This window comes from Schistocerca piceifrons, chromosome X (genome assembly GCF_021461385.2).
Source record: "Schistocerca piceifrons isolate TAMUIC-IGC-003096 chromosome X, iqSchPice1.1, whole genome shotgun sequence".
Classification (NCBI taxonomy): domain Eukaryota; kingdom Metazoa; phylum Arthropoda; class Insecta; order Orthoptera; family Acrididae; genus Schistocerca; species Schistocerca piceifrons.
Window position 1 is genome coordinate 716,276,691 of NC_060149.1, and position 17,735 is coordinate 716,294,425.

Genomic DNA, 17,735 nt, shown 5'->3' on the forward strand with positions numbered 1-17,735 from the left:
TCCTATGCAGATGCGGCGTCCCCACTACCCAATACACTGCCAGAGAGCCGCAAAACACACCGCGTGGTCTGCTTGCTTCCATAGACACCGTAAAATTGCTACCCATCTTGCGGCAAAAACTAACCACTATCCTTACGCTCGTAGAGGAATTAATTAATGCTTTTGTATCGCCTTAAATGGACCCACATCACCACACCACTCAACTGCGGTTATGCATTTGAAATGTTAACTGCATGAAGACCAAACTGACGGATGTTTTGATGTGCCATACAATCAACGTAGCTTTCAACTCAAGAGACACACCTCCAGTTGTCGACATAGAATACGGAATACGCATGTTTACCATATGGACCGGACAGAAAAACGCGGGAGCAGAAAGGCCATCGTCATCTGCCAAGTAATCAGGCATCACCAAGAACAGTTACCACAGCTTCAAAACATTGAAACCATGGCAGTTAACATCGCAACTACAATCAGAAACTTAACGTGCATAGCGGGTGCATCAGTCCTAATAAACAGCTACTCTCTAACGAGCTGCACCATCTCCTATATGGCTTGACAAACTCTTCCTGGGTGGTGATCTTAATAGTAAGCACACAGCTTGGTATCCTCGGAGGATCAACCTGAAAGGTCAGCGATTTTTCGAATTAGAAGAGTTGGAGATATATGTGACTGGTCCATGGGAACCCATGAGGATTCCACCTTCCACATGCCAATATTCAGATGTTTTAGACATCAGTATTGTGAAGAACATCATTGCCAATCTCCAATTACGGACAATAAATGACGTCTCATCAGACCATAAGCCGGTGATTTGCGTTCTGGAGCGAGCATCTTTACACATTTACTACCCCTCCCCCTCCCCAGAATCACGAGGAGTGTTGACTGGGACCAGTACCAGCACTATTTGACCAACAACATCAGGATGTCTCCACTGGGGCAGCTATCGACGATGCCATACAGACTCCCACCATCAAAATAGAGACAACAAAAGCCAGAACCACCACACAACTGTTACAACTGGATATTAGCTTCAGAGCTTTCCCACCCACAATTTGAGATATCAAGACACATCAGGACTGAGCCTGATGATGTTGGATCAGGTTCTGAAATCTAGTGGACAGACAAGAACTCCGCAGACTTAACAGAGAGTCCCATAAAATGCGAGAGAATGGCGACAAAAGACATTGGAGAAAAAATTTCGGACTTCTTGCTTTGCACAGGGGAAGAATGGCAAATTGTCAGAAATTTATGACAGCGGCCTCTACTGAAACGAGCTGTACAAAGTCCTCAAGGGCTGTCGTTCAACGTCTTGAAAACAGAGCTTTATTCAGACACATATTAAGACCAAATGAAGACGTCCTGACTACCACTGGTCAATAAAGAACAATTCCTTTGTTTTGAAGACCATATCATTGAAGCCCTGGCAGCATGCCGAGCTGCTCCCACTTGTACGCAGCCACTGCTGACCACACCAGACAATGCGAAGCAGATCACTAGAGAGACGATTAACAACTCCCCAGGAATGGATTATATCACCTACGAGGATCTAAAACATTTTCCTCAAAAACTGATTGTCCTGATTACAAGGATCATCAATGGCTGCCTTCAGCAAGAGTACTTCCCAGGGGCCTGGAATGTGGAATGTATTACACTGATTCCAAATCCAGTCAAAGACTTATCACAGCCCAATAATTATCGACCCATTACTCTTCTACCGACTTTGTGGAAAATACTTGAAATAAGTCTACTTAAAAGATTTAATGTCGACCTGACTTAACATGAGGTTATCTGCCCTGAACAATTTGGTTTTCAGAGCCGCTTGTCAGCAGAACTCCAACTCCTGCATGTAACTGAAGCCATTTAGGACAACTTTAATAAATGCAAGATGACAATTGAGGTTTTTTTAGATCTTCACCAGGACATGCCGATAATGGATTGTTACGTTAAAACAATTGAGAGTTATCTTTAAGAGTGGCAACTCTACGGTAAAATTGCAAACAAAAACTCTAGAAAGATGTTGGTGATGGCTGGATATCCCAGGGTTCCATCCTCTCTTCCACACTGTTCAGCATCTACATAGAGGATATCCTAACTGTACCTCATGTGTCAGTCAGCACATATGCTGACAACATAGCCTTCTTCACCACTTGGAGAAACTTCAACTACCTCATCACATGAATGCAGTCTCAAATCAATCTCATGGAGCAGTGGGCCCTGGTGAACAAAATCGCTGCCAACTCAATGAAAACAGTGGCTATACTTCTCATGAAATGGAAGCCAATCCTGAATACAAGGCTTGCAGTCAACACTCAACCTATCCATTGGTCCCCAATAGTGAAATACTTGGAGGTCCATTTGGAAAAGAAACTTCTCTTCACATCCATGTGGCAGAGAAGAAGAAAGCGGGATTGCACAGGCTTCAGCCATTGGTGCCATTCTTCAAGAGCACTCACCTGAACACCAGCATGAAGATACAGCTTTACAAAACAACAGTGGACCCTAAATTGCTCTATTTTTTGACATCTTGGGGGGAAGACACATACAACAAACTTCAAGTCATTTCAGGTGATACAAAACATATGTCCACAGATGGCACCAGAAGCCTGCTGGTGGACAAGCACAATGGAACTTCATGATGCAATACAGAAAAGTACCTGCAGCAAGAAGTCAAAGACAAAGCACAAAAAATGTTCGACACAATAAACAACATACGTGGCACAACTTAGCAGTTGCAGATAGTAGGAACAGTCCACACTTCACATCTAAGGCAACAGACATCGCACCATCGCTCTACAAAGCTACATATCACCTTCAGTGAAGAACACCCACCCACAAAGCATTTTTAAGGACTAAAATGTGAGCCAAGTCCTGTCTTATATGAGTAATTAATAAAGAAGTATACCCTTTTACCCTACATCCCACACAAGTAGCAAAATCTACAAAGTCAATAATGCTGGAGTCACCACCACCACCACCTCTCCTCCCCCTCCCCCCCCCCCCCCCCAAAAAAAAGAAAACTGACCCTGAGAGTGAGCAATGTCCTTTCATCTGGACCAGTGGAAAGATTTGAAAGTTTCTTCAGCATTGGAAGGCCATACTGCTGAGTAACTTGCCCAAAACTTACTAGTTTTTAAAAATGAGAATGATATTAATATCAAAGCTTGTCATGGGCAAACATAAGTGGGAAGTACATCAGCTTAGAATCATGAAGGAGATAAATACATATGCAGAACACATTCCTTGCTTTGCACATTCATTAAATTTGGTTGCTAAGTGCACTGCAGAATGCTGTACAGAACCATCAGTTTTCCTCGATATCAATGAAAGTCTCCACTGGTATACATTTCTTTCAACTTATACTTGTTGATGTGGTCTTCTTTTTAAAGCATTAGAAGAAACTCGTTTAAAAATTCTGGTACTGGAAAGGCTGTTGGACACAAGGTGGTTCGCCTGAGCAGAAGCTACAAAGGCCCTTGTATGTAGTTTTACCACTATCAAGCAAAGCTAGGTGTATTAATCAGGCTTAATGACTAGTTTTAAAGATGGATAGGCTGGAAATGGGAATAATGACTACTGCTTCGAATGAAATGACTAGCACTTCTCTGCAGTCTTCTGATGAAGACCTTAACATGAAACATGAACTTAATAAATCATTACATGTATACACTTGAGGAATGTGATTCACATTTTCAGATATTAAACCAAAAGTGCTGATTGGCTGCATAGAACATAAGCAACAGCTTTCAAGATGACACATGCGAAATAGAAAGTACGATCATTTCAGTGCAATCAATCAGGGTAACCTTTCCCAGAGTATCTTTGTACCACATAAATTTTTGTTTCAAATTGCTGGTGTTCCACTTACTGGCATTATGTTGTTTGAAAAGTAAGAGTTTTATTATCTCTGTTACTCTTAGAACAAAATAATGTCAATAGGTGGAACACACACCATTGGAAATAAAAATAATAAGTGGTTCAAAAGTGCCCTGACTGGTAAAAAGTTACTCTGACTGTGGTTGGAGGAAACCAAAAACCTGGGCAACATTTTGAAATTCATGAGTCTATTGTCATAACTCATAATGCACTGTCTGCAATACCTAAATGCATAGAAGTGCGCCATCATGCAACTAGTGTATTTGGTATACATCAGCAACTAAGTGTTTCACCATAGAAGAGATCTTGAAAAGTACTTCAATTATCATCAATGCTTACCAAGATAATTTTGAAGAAAATCTAGATGACAGACTGATGTAATATGCTGATCTACTCAAAATACATGTGGCTGCTATTATTGTCAGCAAGAAACATGAGCCGTTGTAACTGCTGTTGAAACAGACTGTTAAAATTTTTAGGCCACTTGAGGAAGTTTGTCAGGAAAGGGTTCCTTTGCGAGTTCCCCTGAATCTTCTCTCAAGATATTAGATTTATGAACACGACCTTTATCACAATTAAGCTTACATCCCTTATTACTTAAAGTACACATTAGTAAAACTTCAGCTCAATTTATTTAAAGGAAACAAAATGGAACAAATGACAGTAATAGTAACAATAATGTAAAAGGCAATAAGTAATCAAAGAAAACTAATAACCTATGGCTACCTTTCTCTCTTTTCTTAATAAAAAAGGGACAATTTCATTTAGCTGCTAGGATATCAAACCACATGAGATATCTTAACATTAAACAGTTTTAATGAGACCCCTGTTTGTAATATGTAGTTACTGCCAAAAATTCAGGCCTCTGACCCAAAATTTTTATCATCAACAAACATCCACAGACCACCTTGTGAGACAGGCATCTATCTTTTTCTTATGTAATACCTTACCTTACAGTTTAGAAAAAACACAAATAGAAATTTAAGAATTGCATACTGCCATTAATCAAAACTTTAAATCATTGATAAATAGTTCCAATAATACTAAAGAAATACAAAGCAGAAAAAAAATTTTCTAAAATGTTCATCTCAAAAAATTTGAGTACAATCATTATGGAACTGCAGCCAAAAATGCACCATTCCATCACCTGGACAAGAGAGGTCAAACCTACACTAGGCCACTTGCAATTACAAACAATCCCATGCTAGCATGGGATCTAATGCTCAGAGTATAACCAGGATTCTACAGCAAACAGAGTAATAAAACTAGTTAGCTGAAATGACACACTTCTATATGTGCACTTATTACCAGCTGCAATGTGCCCAATGGACAATAATACAGGGAACCAGAACTGTTTTGTAACTATTTTTATTACTTATAACTATTTTTACAAATGTAAACTTGGTTGCTAAATATGTCCATGCTGCCAAAACAGCTTCTTCATGAATTTCAAAACTTACGAAAGAGATATACCGTTGACCACTTGAACTGGCTGTAAGGTGAGATTAACACTGTTAATTAGAACCTGGAATGTCGAGGACACATATTCAAAATTCAACAGCTGCAGTGAAGGCACTGTATAACATTTATAATGAGCCACAACCCCAGCACAGTCCCCCCACAGTTCAGTGTTCCAGCTGATAATATCAACTGTTGTCCAAAGCTGTTAGAATGCCCTGCACCTCACAAGGACAACCACACACTCCACCTCACCAAACCAAGGCATCTCATCTGGTGCAAAATGCTTGCTTAGTGGCCATATGTCATGCTATAATGTGGTGATGACTCACATTTCAACCACACTTCTGTGTTCCACTAAAGGATTCCTTGAAAGGCAGTCATCGTCTGTGTGTCCAGTTTTGTGTACTACTATAATGTCAAACTCCTGAAACCTCAGTGCCCATCTTACCAACCAACCTAATCGATCCTTCAGGCAAGTCAGTCAACATTGAGATGGGGGTCTGATACAACTGTGAATGGTTTCCTAGATAAATTTTGCTGGAACTTGTTGATATCCCCAACAACTGTGAGTCCTCTTTCTCTGTGCAGAGTAATTCATCTCGAACTTGGATGCATAAGCTACCACCTCCTTTCTGAATTTGCTCTAGAACTGCACCTATCCCATAATCATTAGTGTCAGAGTGAAGTTATTCCTCAGCATTCTCCTCATACAGTTACAACTGGGGAAGATTTTGACACCACCTTAAGGTCAATAAAATATCTTTCTGTCACCTCATTGCAGGAAAATTTGCCACCTCCATGCTGTTACTACTTCTCTATTGACAAAATACCACCCCCCCTCCCACCCTCCTTTTATACTGTTGGGTCTGCCACTTGTGATGTTTAGTGGGAAATTTTGCATTACATGGGGTGCCTGGATACTTTTGATGGCGTACGTTAAAAAAAGGTGCCCAAGTCATTAAGGGCATAAGCCTCCAGTTTTGTTTTTCCATCATTTTTCATCATTTTGGCTTTTTTATATTTTTATCTTTATACTTTTGATACTTTTATCCAGAGGATTGCTCTGCACAGTTGTGTTAATGAAGTGTGCAGGAGCACGAAGGGGACCTGACCTGTATTTATTATTACATACAATGTCAAATTATAATGCCACAAAATTTGTATCACGTATTGCTATATTATTTACCATTACTACATCTACATAGATACTCCACAAGCCATCATAAGATGCATGGTGGAGGGTACCCTGTACCCTCCTGTTCCACTTGCAAATAGAGCGAGGGGAAAACAAACTGTCTATATGCCTCTGCATGAGCCCTAATTTCTCGAATTTTCTCTCAGTGGTCCTTACGTGCAATGTTTGTTGGTGGCAGTAGAACTGTTCATGAGTCAGATTCAAATAACAAACAGTTCTCTAAATTTTCTTAATAGTGCTTCCCAAAAAGAACGCCACCTTCCCTCCAGGGATTCCCATTCGAGTTCCCGAAGCATCTCTGGAACAATTACATTTTGTTCAAATCTACTGCTAACAAATTTAGCAGCCCTCCTCTGAAATGCTTCATTGTCTTCCTTCATTCTGACCTTTATGGATCCCAAACACTCAAGCAGTACTCAAGAATAGGTCACACCAGCATCCTATATGCAGTCTACTTTACAGGTGAACCACTTTCCTAAAATTCTCCGAATAAACTGAAGTTGACCATTTGCCTTCCCTACAACAATTTTCACATGCTCATTCCACCTTCCACCTCACATTGCTTTGCACCATTATGTGCAGATATTTAAATGACTTCACTGTGTCAAGCTGGACACTAGTAATGCTGTATCTGAACAATATAAGTTTGTTCTTCCTACTCATCTACATTAACTTAGCTTTTTCCACATTTAGGGCTAGCTCCCATTCATCACACCAACTGGAAATTTTGTCAAAGTCATCTTGTATCTTCCTACAGTCACTCAACTTTGACACCTTATCGTACACCACGGCATCATCAGCAAACAACCGCAGGCTGCTGCCCACTCTGTCCGCCAAATCATTTATGTATATAGAGCACAACAGCAATCCTATCACACTTCCATGGGGCACTCCTGATGGTACCCTTGTTTCTGATGAACACTCGCCGTTGAGGACAACAACATGCAACTACTTTATCTTAATGTCCCTGATGGCTCTTTTTTAAGATTGAAGATGGGAATCTGTAGATTATCTTTTTTTTAATTTATTGTTGTAAATTATGTACAACAACTAGTGCAACAATATTATTTGACAGTTTATACTATTGGTTATGATCCTTGTACACAGAATAAAGAGAAAACAATAGTACCTTCCTTCCATTCCTAAAATTCCTGCTAATAACTTGAATAACATAGACCACACAGAGAATATCTATCCACACTGGTTAATCTTCGCTACAAGGTGTCACTGCATGCAGTTCAGTGCTCCTTGACAAAAGTAAATGATACACTTGTGTGATATCATTTGTACTGAACAGAATATCATAGTTACAGCTTTTAAGCCTGGTCATCTGGTAAACCATTTTATTATACAATGTTTTCATCTATTGCCTAGTTACTATTTTTACTTTATCTCACATAATGTTTAATTTTTTAATTTATTATGCATCAGATTGGCCATGAACTGCTCATAAAAATGACTGACTCAAAACATATGTAGATAATGTGTTAATCACTAAGTTCACTTTTTTTCTGTTTTAGTATGAGTTTATCCTGGTGACTATAACTAATGGGTGCTTTTTAATTTATATTCTAATTATGTTTTATTCTGATATGTATGTAGTTACTTTAGAATGGCTATACATCCAAAATTTTGTAGTCACAAAATAAAAATAAAATTGAAATGGAAAACAGCTGATGCAATAAACTTATTTCTGTTAATATCTTTTACATCACAAGCAATGTGACAGACAAGCCATGAAGAAATAGAGACCTAAGAGACTTGCCTCCATAATGTACAAAATATTCACTAATTTTTTCCCTAACCATAGGGGAAAAAACTTCAGAGTTTAATCAAGGCTTCAGATCCTGTCACCCACACTTACAGTGCTTTAGAAACAAGGTGTTGATTCAGTCTCTATTACTATATTTTTTGAGAGAGTAAACCACCATTTGACTGTGTATTATTGCATTTATCTTTTGTACCATTTATATTTCAGCTTTTATGCCATTATCTTGTACAATGCTAAAAGGTCTAAGATCATTAACAATGGCCTAAGAACTATTAGCATTGTACTTGATAATGACATAAAAGCTGAAATATAGATAGTACAGAGAAGAAATACAATAATACAATTAACAATGGTCCCAGAACTTTTAGCATTGTGTTGATAATGGCATAAAAGCTGAAATCTAGATAGCACAGGAGATAAATACAGTAACACACTGTGAAATGGTGGTTTATTCTCTCAAACAATATTGCATGATTGTGGTTGAACACAGTCAAAAACTTTTTCTGTGAATGTACTTGGGAATATAGCATATACATGATGCCCTCCGCCACACACCGTTGGGTGGCTTGCGGAGTATCAATGTAGATGTAGATGTAGATGCTAAGGATTCCATTAGACTTAATCAGGCTAGCAAGAAATTCATAACTGAAAGGAGAGAATCCCTATCACCAGGAAAATGGAAAATTGAAGAAGAAATAATCCATACCACATAGTCAAGGATTACTTTCATAACACAGAATAGGAAATAATATACAAACATCATCATTTAATAATACGAGGGTGTGCTGAAAAGTAATGCCTCCAAATTTTTATGAGGAAATTCTTAAACCTTTTTAAACAAAACAAACTTTATTAACATTCTACAGCTTTATTCTTCATATCTACATAATTGCAACCCTCTGCTGCTAGAGGGCCTCAAACTGTAGCGTGTAAAAAGGTGGTGTGTAATGTAACTATGTCGGTGTGTGACAAACAGTGTCCTGTAATTGAGTTTCGAATTCAAAGAGTCTGTCCACACATAGAGCACCCTCTCCTTCAGCATGACAATGCCAGACCATGCACAAGTGCTGCAACAGTCCAACACCTTGTGTTCACTGTCATCGATCATCCTCCACACAGTCCTGACTTGGCACCATCTAATTTTCATCTGTTTCCACAACTTGAGGCACAGCTTTGAGGATTTCACTTTGTTAGTCATGAAGCAATGCAAGTGGAGGTAAGACATGTCTCTGTCTGTCTATACTGATGAAACAATAAACTGGGCTCTCCTTAGCAGGCACGTATTCGTGACCAGGGTGACTATTTTGAGAAATAAATATATAGACATGAAGAATAAAGATGCAGAATGTTAATTACATTTGTTTTATTTAAAAAGCTGTAAGAGTTTACACTTAAAAAGTTGGAGGCATTACTTTTCAGCCCACCCTCATAAATAGTTTTCATTATGCAGTACATTGTCATAGTTTAATGAGAGAGAGGGGGGGGGGGGGAGGGCGAGGCAGAGAGAGAGGGGGGGTGAAGGGCGAGGCGGAGAGAGTCTGTCCATACATAGAGCACCCTCTCCTTCAGCATGACAATGCCAGACCATGCACAAATACTGCAACAGTCCAACACCTTGTGTTCACTGTCATCAATCATCCTCCACACAGTTCTGACTTGGCACCATCTAATTTAGAGGGGCAGAGGGAGAGAGCCTGACACCATTTTATAAATGATTTATGGATTTATGGATGGATGGATGGGTGAATAAACAACCAACCAACCAACCAACTAACTAACTGGAAGATTAACTAAACACCTTCAACTTGCTGATGACATTGTACTATTTGCTTGTAGCGCAAATAAATTTCAGTAACACTGGGAAGGTATTAATAGAGCAAGTTTGAAAGGGGACCTGAAGACTGATTGTGTCACGGCTGAAATTATGTATGGTCAGTACACTGAAAAGAAAATAGCACAAATTAACAATGAAGTAATAAGAACATTTTATGTGTTTTTTTTTTGTTTTTTTTTAGGGCAGTTGAAAACAGTGATTGAAGAGACAGTAAATGGAATGAATAGAAAAGTAAAATGAGCACAAGTACTTTCAGTAAAGTAAAAATTTTAGAAATAAAATTTCTGATGTGTGCAAAACAGAAAGTTTGCATCATAGTATATTACCAGTTTTTACTTACAGCACAGGAATTTACTACTAATGTGAAAACCAGCCCACATCTTGCCAACGTTTAGAGTACGCTGCAAAAGTTTTGATGGAAAAACATTGCACATCATCCATGCAGCCTCAATTTCTCCCCATGTGATTTTTATAGTTTTGAGGCTCCAAAGAAAGACATTCGTGACCATAGATTTGGTTTAGACAAGGAGGTGCATTCCTGGGTACAATCATATACCTGTAGACAACAGAAAACATTTTTGTATGAAGGCATTGGCTATCTTGTATCATAATGGGATAAATGTATTAACAGTTATGGTTATTATTTTTCAAACAATAAACAGTCTCTTTTTCCATCAGTCTTTTTCATTTGCATGCCCCTTATACAACTGAGGTTATGCAACTGTTCCATTTCATATCCCGACAATTTGTTACACCTAGGTATTTGTACGAGTTGACCAATTCCAACTGTGGCTCATTGGTATTTTAGTCACAGGACCTTACATTTTTTTTTCCATTTTGTGAAGTTTAAAATTTTACTTTTCTGAACATTTAAGGCAAGTTGCCATTCTCTGCATCACTTTGAAATCTCATCGTGATCTGACTGAATATTTGTGCAGATTCATATGCACACTAATTCATTATAGTTAACTGCATCATCTGTGAAAAGTCTGAGGTGACTATCAATATTGTCTGCAACATGAACAGCAAGTGTCCCATCACACTTCTTGGACACACCCAAAATTACTTCTTGCTGCATCCTCCCTACCACAAAATTCTCAATCCAGTCACAAATTTCACTAGATTCCCCATATGATTGTAATTTTGTTTTTACGTATACCTGTAGCACAGAGTCAAATGCTTTCTGGAAATTGAGAAATACTGCATTAACCCAAATGTCTTTATCTACAGCTTTTAGTACATCATGTGAGAAAAGTGCTGAATTGCATTTCACGTGATGGATGTTTTTGGAATCCACACTGGTCGGTATAGAGGAGATCTGTCTGTTCAAGATATCTCAATACATTTGAGCACAGAATATGTTCCAAAATTCTACAACAAATGGATGTCAAGGATATTGGATGGTAGTTTTCTAAATCACTTCTGCTATCCTTCTTATAGACATTTGTGACTTGTGCTGTCTTCCAGCTATGTGGCACAGCTTTTTTTATTTGAAGGATCTATGGTATACTATAGTTATAAGAAAGGCTAACTTAGCCACAGGTTCAGTACAGAATCTGACATGATTCTATTAGGCCATGGAACTCTCTTCACTTTTTATGATTTCATCTGTTTCTTGATGCCACTGACACTAGTATCTATTTCACTCATCTATTCAGTGGCACAGGAATTAAATTGGACCAATGCTCCTGGGTTTCGATATGTAAAGGAATATTTGAAAATTGATTTAAGAATTTTTGCTTTTGCTTTGCTACCATCCATTTCAGATCCTGACTTATCCACGAGTGACTGTACTTTGTTGCCCCAACCATCTTTTATGTGCAACCAGAATTTCTTTGGATTTTGTAAAAGATCTCTTGAAAGTATTCTGATATGGCAGTCATTGAAGGCTTCATGCATTGCTCTCTTGAAATCCAAATACATTTCATTCAGCATCTATCTAGTCCTATAGACCCACATTGGTACAATGAAATATCAATAGTCTATATAGGTCAACGCACCACATATTGATGTTCAGCTACGTCACCTGAGCTGAATGTATTTCAGGTACTGATAGTTTGCGGACATACAGGGATGCTCGCTAACAAAATTACTTATATGATCAAATTCCTTGCTATCATCATTTTTGTGGATTTTTGAGAAAATCCTGCACGGAGGAGTATAAACATCTCTGTATACCGGTAGTTAATTTGTTGACAGATTTCCAATCTTTTGTGGGTGATACACTTGCAGAAATATGTGATGAATTAATCAAACAAAATCATTTAAATGTGTTGGCTACAACATATTTTCACTTTAAGTTCATCATCAAACATGAAGAAGTAGCGCCAACAAATAGGAAACATGTTTGTATGTGGCTGAAATGCTATAAAATGGGAGTAAGTCAGAATGCCAAGGATGTGACATGGAATGGCAATGATTTAGCAAATAGGCTAGTTAATAAGTTACAATGAACAAACAGTTAACAAAACGCAATAACTGTTGCATCTGAGAAGCTGTTCTCAAAGTGATTATTATGTTTTTTTTTTTTGTTTTTTGTTTTTTTTTTCAGGTGACAATGTTATAAATAGTAAAGTCAAACATTTAAGGGTGTTAGAATTGAAGATGCCCAAAATTATTCTTAGAATGACTGTTTACTTAGTCATGCAAAGTTAATCAGTGTAAACAAAAGAAACTCATCTATTAATTTAAGTTGAAAGAGGACTTCAGCTAGCCAGATAAAATTTTAATTATGTATATTCTTGAACACTAAGCTCTTATTTCCATTCCTTTTGATTTCACTTAACCCTTTTCTTTTTTGTAATATATCTTAATTTTGGTGTTCTTTCTCAGTGCCTTATCCAGAAACCTCTTACAGTTCATTATTCTGTTTTATCACACCCTTCCCATCTCCCTTAATTGGGCAGAACTTCCTTTTCTTCTTTCAATGCATAATTGTCCTCTCCTTTCCCATTTACTATTTCACTTCTGCTCCTCTCCTGCCATCCATCGTTCATACTTCTCCCTCTGTTAACAGCAAAAATACATTACACATGAGAGAGGGAGAGTGGGGGGAGGGGGTGTGTGTGTGTGTGTGTGTGTGTGTGTGTGTGTGTGTGTGTGTGTGTGTGTGTGTGTGTGTGTGTGTGTGTGTGTGTGTGTGTATACACTAGAAATAAGTGCCATCTACATAAAGATTTAAAGTTACTTTGGTCTAGAAAGGTGTCCACTGTAGAGCAACAAATATTTTCAGTAGCTTGTCAGCAAATATAAAAAAATTTACTGATAATAAAGTACAACTTAAAAGGAGACTAGAAGAATCGTCACTGTCCATCTCTTTCTAATTCTACTGACAATTTTCTTGGAAAACCAGTGGATGCTCATGTCAACATCAAACAGCATGATCATTATACAAAAGCTGACTTCTGCACATATTCAACGTAGTAATGTGATCTGTGTGATTTAAGTGTGGTAAATTGCCTTCTGTTTGATAATATCTAAGCATTGTTTTGTTTTGTTTTGTTTTATGTTTTTTGCAGGTACATGGAGACACACACACACACACACACACACACACACACACACACACACACACACACACACACACACACACACACACACACTTACCTATTCCATAGAATCTAATAACAAATGGAGAAAACATTAGCAATGGAAGATGAAAAGAAATGATAATGAAAATAAAATCTGTGTTCCATGCAGACAAAGTGAGGGAAGGAGGAAAGAGAAGTTTACTGCAGCATCAATGTGAGTGGTACTAGAGATGGAGTATAAGCCTAACTGAGTGAGGAAGTGAAAGGGCATTGCCAATATCATTAAGGGAACCAATGAAATGATTCAAGAAAACATTAGAAATACTGTGCGAGGACAGAGAGATAGGGGTCCAAGTACATGTCTAGTGTGTCAACCAGTGCACCACAATTTTCACTACAAACTGTGACACTTAAAACTTACTAAAATACTTTATAGCCTACTGCTCATATGGAAGCTCACATTTAAATTAAGCAGTTAATTTTGATGTACCTATCAAAGGAAGGAAGGTTTTAATTTCATGACTCATCAATAAAGAAATCATTCCTGGAGGAGTATGATCTCAGACTATATCAAGACTCACTCAAGCAGAGCACATGCTGGGCAAGACAGAACAACATGCAGCTGTGTTCCTTGACCAGATACAGAGTTGGCAGGGTGCAGAGATTCACTTGTTGAAAGCGAGTCAGATGCTATGCAATAAGCACAGCTAGTATTCCACTTACAACCAAGTGTTGCTTTTATTTGCAGTCTCTTCAAGGGATTGAAGAAAGTGTTTATATTGTGTTAATACAAAACAAGAAGACTATTGTCTTGCAGTCTTGTTAAGGACCATTTTTAGGTATTTTGGTATGTCTTGTGAACAATTTCAAATAACAATATCAAATGGATAGATTGCTACTGACCACAGAGGATGCTTTGAGTCAGAGAGAGGCAAAATAAAAGTGAATACTACAGATATTTCAGCAATCTTTTTCCATTATGCCTGTCTGCTAATCAGTGCTGCCTCTATAAAGTGTAGCAATTTGTCTTTTCCATATTATTATCCATTGTGACCAATTTGAAAAGTTCCACAAGCTCACTGAACCAAACATCTTGAATAATTCCACTTGTGCATCAGTTTCTCCTGGCACTCCTAACTTGTCCACCACAGGCATGACTAGTCAATAGCTCTCGCACGTGCAAGCTTCTGAAGTGACATATATAAAAACACCATTACAGTGTGGACACTGGTTGCTGATACTTGGCACCAGTTACCAGCAGCATGCACTTGATGTTGGAAAGCTGCCTCAGTGAAATATTGTTGGACTTGCACAACATGGTTTGATGTTAGACTAAACAAGCAGGATTGTTCTGCAATAAAATCAAGTTCTCTCTTTGCATAGTATTTTAGTCAGCAATTTTGGCACTGTATAAATGTGCTGAGACAAATTGATATCTTCAGACTCTTTCTTGCAAAAGAAAACGGAACTTCATGTTCAATATGGAATATATTGTTGTTATGAAGTTATTACTCCATTGTAACTCTTTGAAAGGTGTTGATTGGCAAGGTGGGTGTGGGGGGGGGGGGAGGGGTAGCAGCCACCGAGGGGCAGTGGGGGTGGGGGTGGGGGAAGGGGGCCGTCGCCGACGGGCAGTGGGGGTGGGGGTGGGGGAAGGGGGCCGTCGCCGACGGGCAGTGGGGGTGGGGGTGGGGGAAGGGGGCCGTCGCCGACGGGCAGTGGGGGTGGGGGTGGGGGAAGGGGGCCGTCGCCGACGGGCAGTGGGGGTGGGGGGCGGAGGGCCGTCGCCGACGGGCAGTGGGGGTGGGGGGCGGAGGGCCAGTCGCCGACGGGCAGTGGGGGTGGGGGGCGGAGGGCCAGTCGCCGACGGGCAGTGGGGGTGGGGGGCGGAGGGCCAGTCGCCGACGGGCAGTGGGGGTGGGGGGCGGAGGGCCAGTCGCCGACGGGCAGTGGGGGTGGGGGGCGGAGGGCCAGTCGCCGACGGGCAGTGGGGGTGGGGGGCGGAGGGCCAGTCGCCGACGGGCAGTGGGGGTGGGGGGCGGAGGGCCAGTCGCCGACGGGCAGTGGGGGTGGGGGGCGGAGGGCCGTCGCCGACGGGCAGTGGGGGTGGGGGGCGGAGGGCCGTCGCCGACGGGCAGTGGGGGTGGGGGGCGGAGGGCCGTCGCCGACGGGCAGTGGGGGTGGGGGGCGGAGGGCCGTCGCCGACGGGCAGTGGGGGTGGGGGGCGGAGGGCCGTCGCCGACGGGCAGTGGGGGTGGGGGGCGGAGGGCCGTCGCCGACGGGCAGTGGGGGTGGGGGGCGGAGGGCAGTCGCCGAGGGGCAGTGGGTTGGGGGGCGGAGGGCAGTCGCCGAGGGGCAGTGGGTTGGGGGGCGGAGGGCAGTCGCCGAGGGGCAGTGGGTTGGGGGGCGGAGGGCAGTCGCCGAGGGGCAGTGGGTTGGGGGGCGGAGGGCAGTCGCCGAGGGGCAGTGGGTTGGGGGGCGGAGGGCAGTCGCCGAGGGGCAGTGGGTTGGGGGGCGGAGGGCAGTCGCCGAGGGGCAGTGGGTTGGGGGGCGGAGGGCAGTCGCCGAGGGGCAGTGGGTTGGGGGGCGGAGGGCAGTCGCCGAGGGGCAGTGGGTTGGGGGGCGGAGGGCAGTCGCCGAGGGGCAGTGGGTTGGGGGGCGGAGGGCAGTCGCCGAGGGGCAGTGGGTTGGGGGGCGGAGGGCAGTCGCCGAGGGGCAGTGGGTTGGGGGGCGGAGGGCAGTCGCCGAGGGGCAGTGGGTTGGGGGGCGGAGGGCAGTCGCCGAGGGGCAGTGGGTTGGGGGGCGGAGGGCAGTCGCCGAGGGGCAGTGGGTTGGGGGGCGGAGGGCAGTCGCCGAGGGGCAGTGGGTTGGGGGGCGGAGGGCAGTCGCCGAGGGGCAGTGGGTTGGGGGGCGGAGGGCAGTCGCCGAGGGGCAGTGGGTTGGGGGGCGGAGGGCAGTCGCCGAGGGGCAGTGGGTTGGGGGGCGGAGGGCAGTCGCCGAGGGGCAGTGGGTTGGGGGGCGGAGGGCAGTCGCCGAGGGGCAGTGGGTTGGGGGGCGGAGGGCAGTCGCCGAGGGGCAGTGGGTTGGGGGGCGGAGGGCAGTCGCCGAGGGGCAGTGGGTTGGGGGGCGGAGGGCAGTCGCCGAGGGGCAGTGGGTTGGGGGGCGGAGGGCAGTCGCCGAGGGGCAGTGGGTTGGGGGCGGAGGGCAGTCGCCGAGGGGCAGTGGGGCGGGGGCGGAGGGCAGTCGCCGAGGGGCAGTGGGGCGGGGGCGGAGGGCAGTCGCCGAGGGGCAGTGGGGCGGGGGAGGAGGGCAGTCGCCGAGGGGCAGTGGGGCGGGGGAGGAGGGCAGTCGCCGAGGGGCAGTGGGGCGGGGGAGGAGGGCAGTCGCCGAGGGGCAGTGGGGCGGGGGAGGAGGGCAGTCGCCGAGGGGCAGTGGGGCGGGGGAGGAGGGCAGTCGCCGAGGGGCAGTGGGGCGGGGGAGGAGGGCAGCCGCCGAGGGGCAGTGGGGCGGGGGAGGAGGGCAGCCGCCGAGGGGCAGTGGGGCGGGGGAGGAGGGCAGCCGCCGAGGGGCAGTGGGGCGGGGGAGGAGGGCAGCCGCCGAGGGGCAGTGGGGCGGGGGAGGAGGGCAGCCGCCGAGGGGCAGTGGGGCGGGGGAGGAGGGCAGCCGCCGAGGGTCAGTGGGGCGGGGGAGGAGGGCAGCCGCCGAGGGGCAGTGGGGCGGGGGAGGAGGGCAGCCGCCGAGGGGCAGTGGGGCGGGGGAGGAGGGCAGCCGCCGAGGGGCAGTGGGGTGGGGGAGGAGGGCAGCCGCCGAGGGGCAGTGGGGTGGGGGAGGAGGGCAGCCGCCGAGGGGCAGTGGGGTGGGGGAGGAGGGCAGTCGCCGAGGGGCAGTGGGGGGGGGAGGGGATGGCAGTCGCCGAGGGGCAGTGGGGTGGGGGAGGAGGGCAGTCGCCGAGGGGCAGTGGGGGGGGGAGGGGATGGCAGTCGCCGAGGGGCAGTGGGGGGGGTGGAGGAGGGCAGTCGCCGAGGGGCAGAGGGGGGGGGAGGAGGGCAGTCGCCGAGGGGCAGTGGG

The 17,735-nt window shown here is 44.0% G+C and overlaps 1 protein-coding gene across 1 annotated transcript in view; it reads left to right on the forward strand.

Moving 5' to 3' along the window:
* The window catches only part of LOC124722669 (spidroin-1-like), a 33,702-nt gene that overhangs the window by 12,105 nt on the left and 3,862 nt on the right, over positions 1-17,735 (forward strand). The window contains exon 2 of the mRNA XM_047247813.1: positions 15,303-17,523. Within this exon, the coding sequence (XP_047103769.1) occupies positions 15,303-17,523 (2,221 nt within the window). The remainder of the gene's footprint in view (positions 1-15,302; positions 17,524-17,735) is intronic.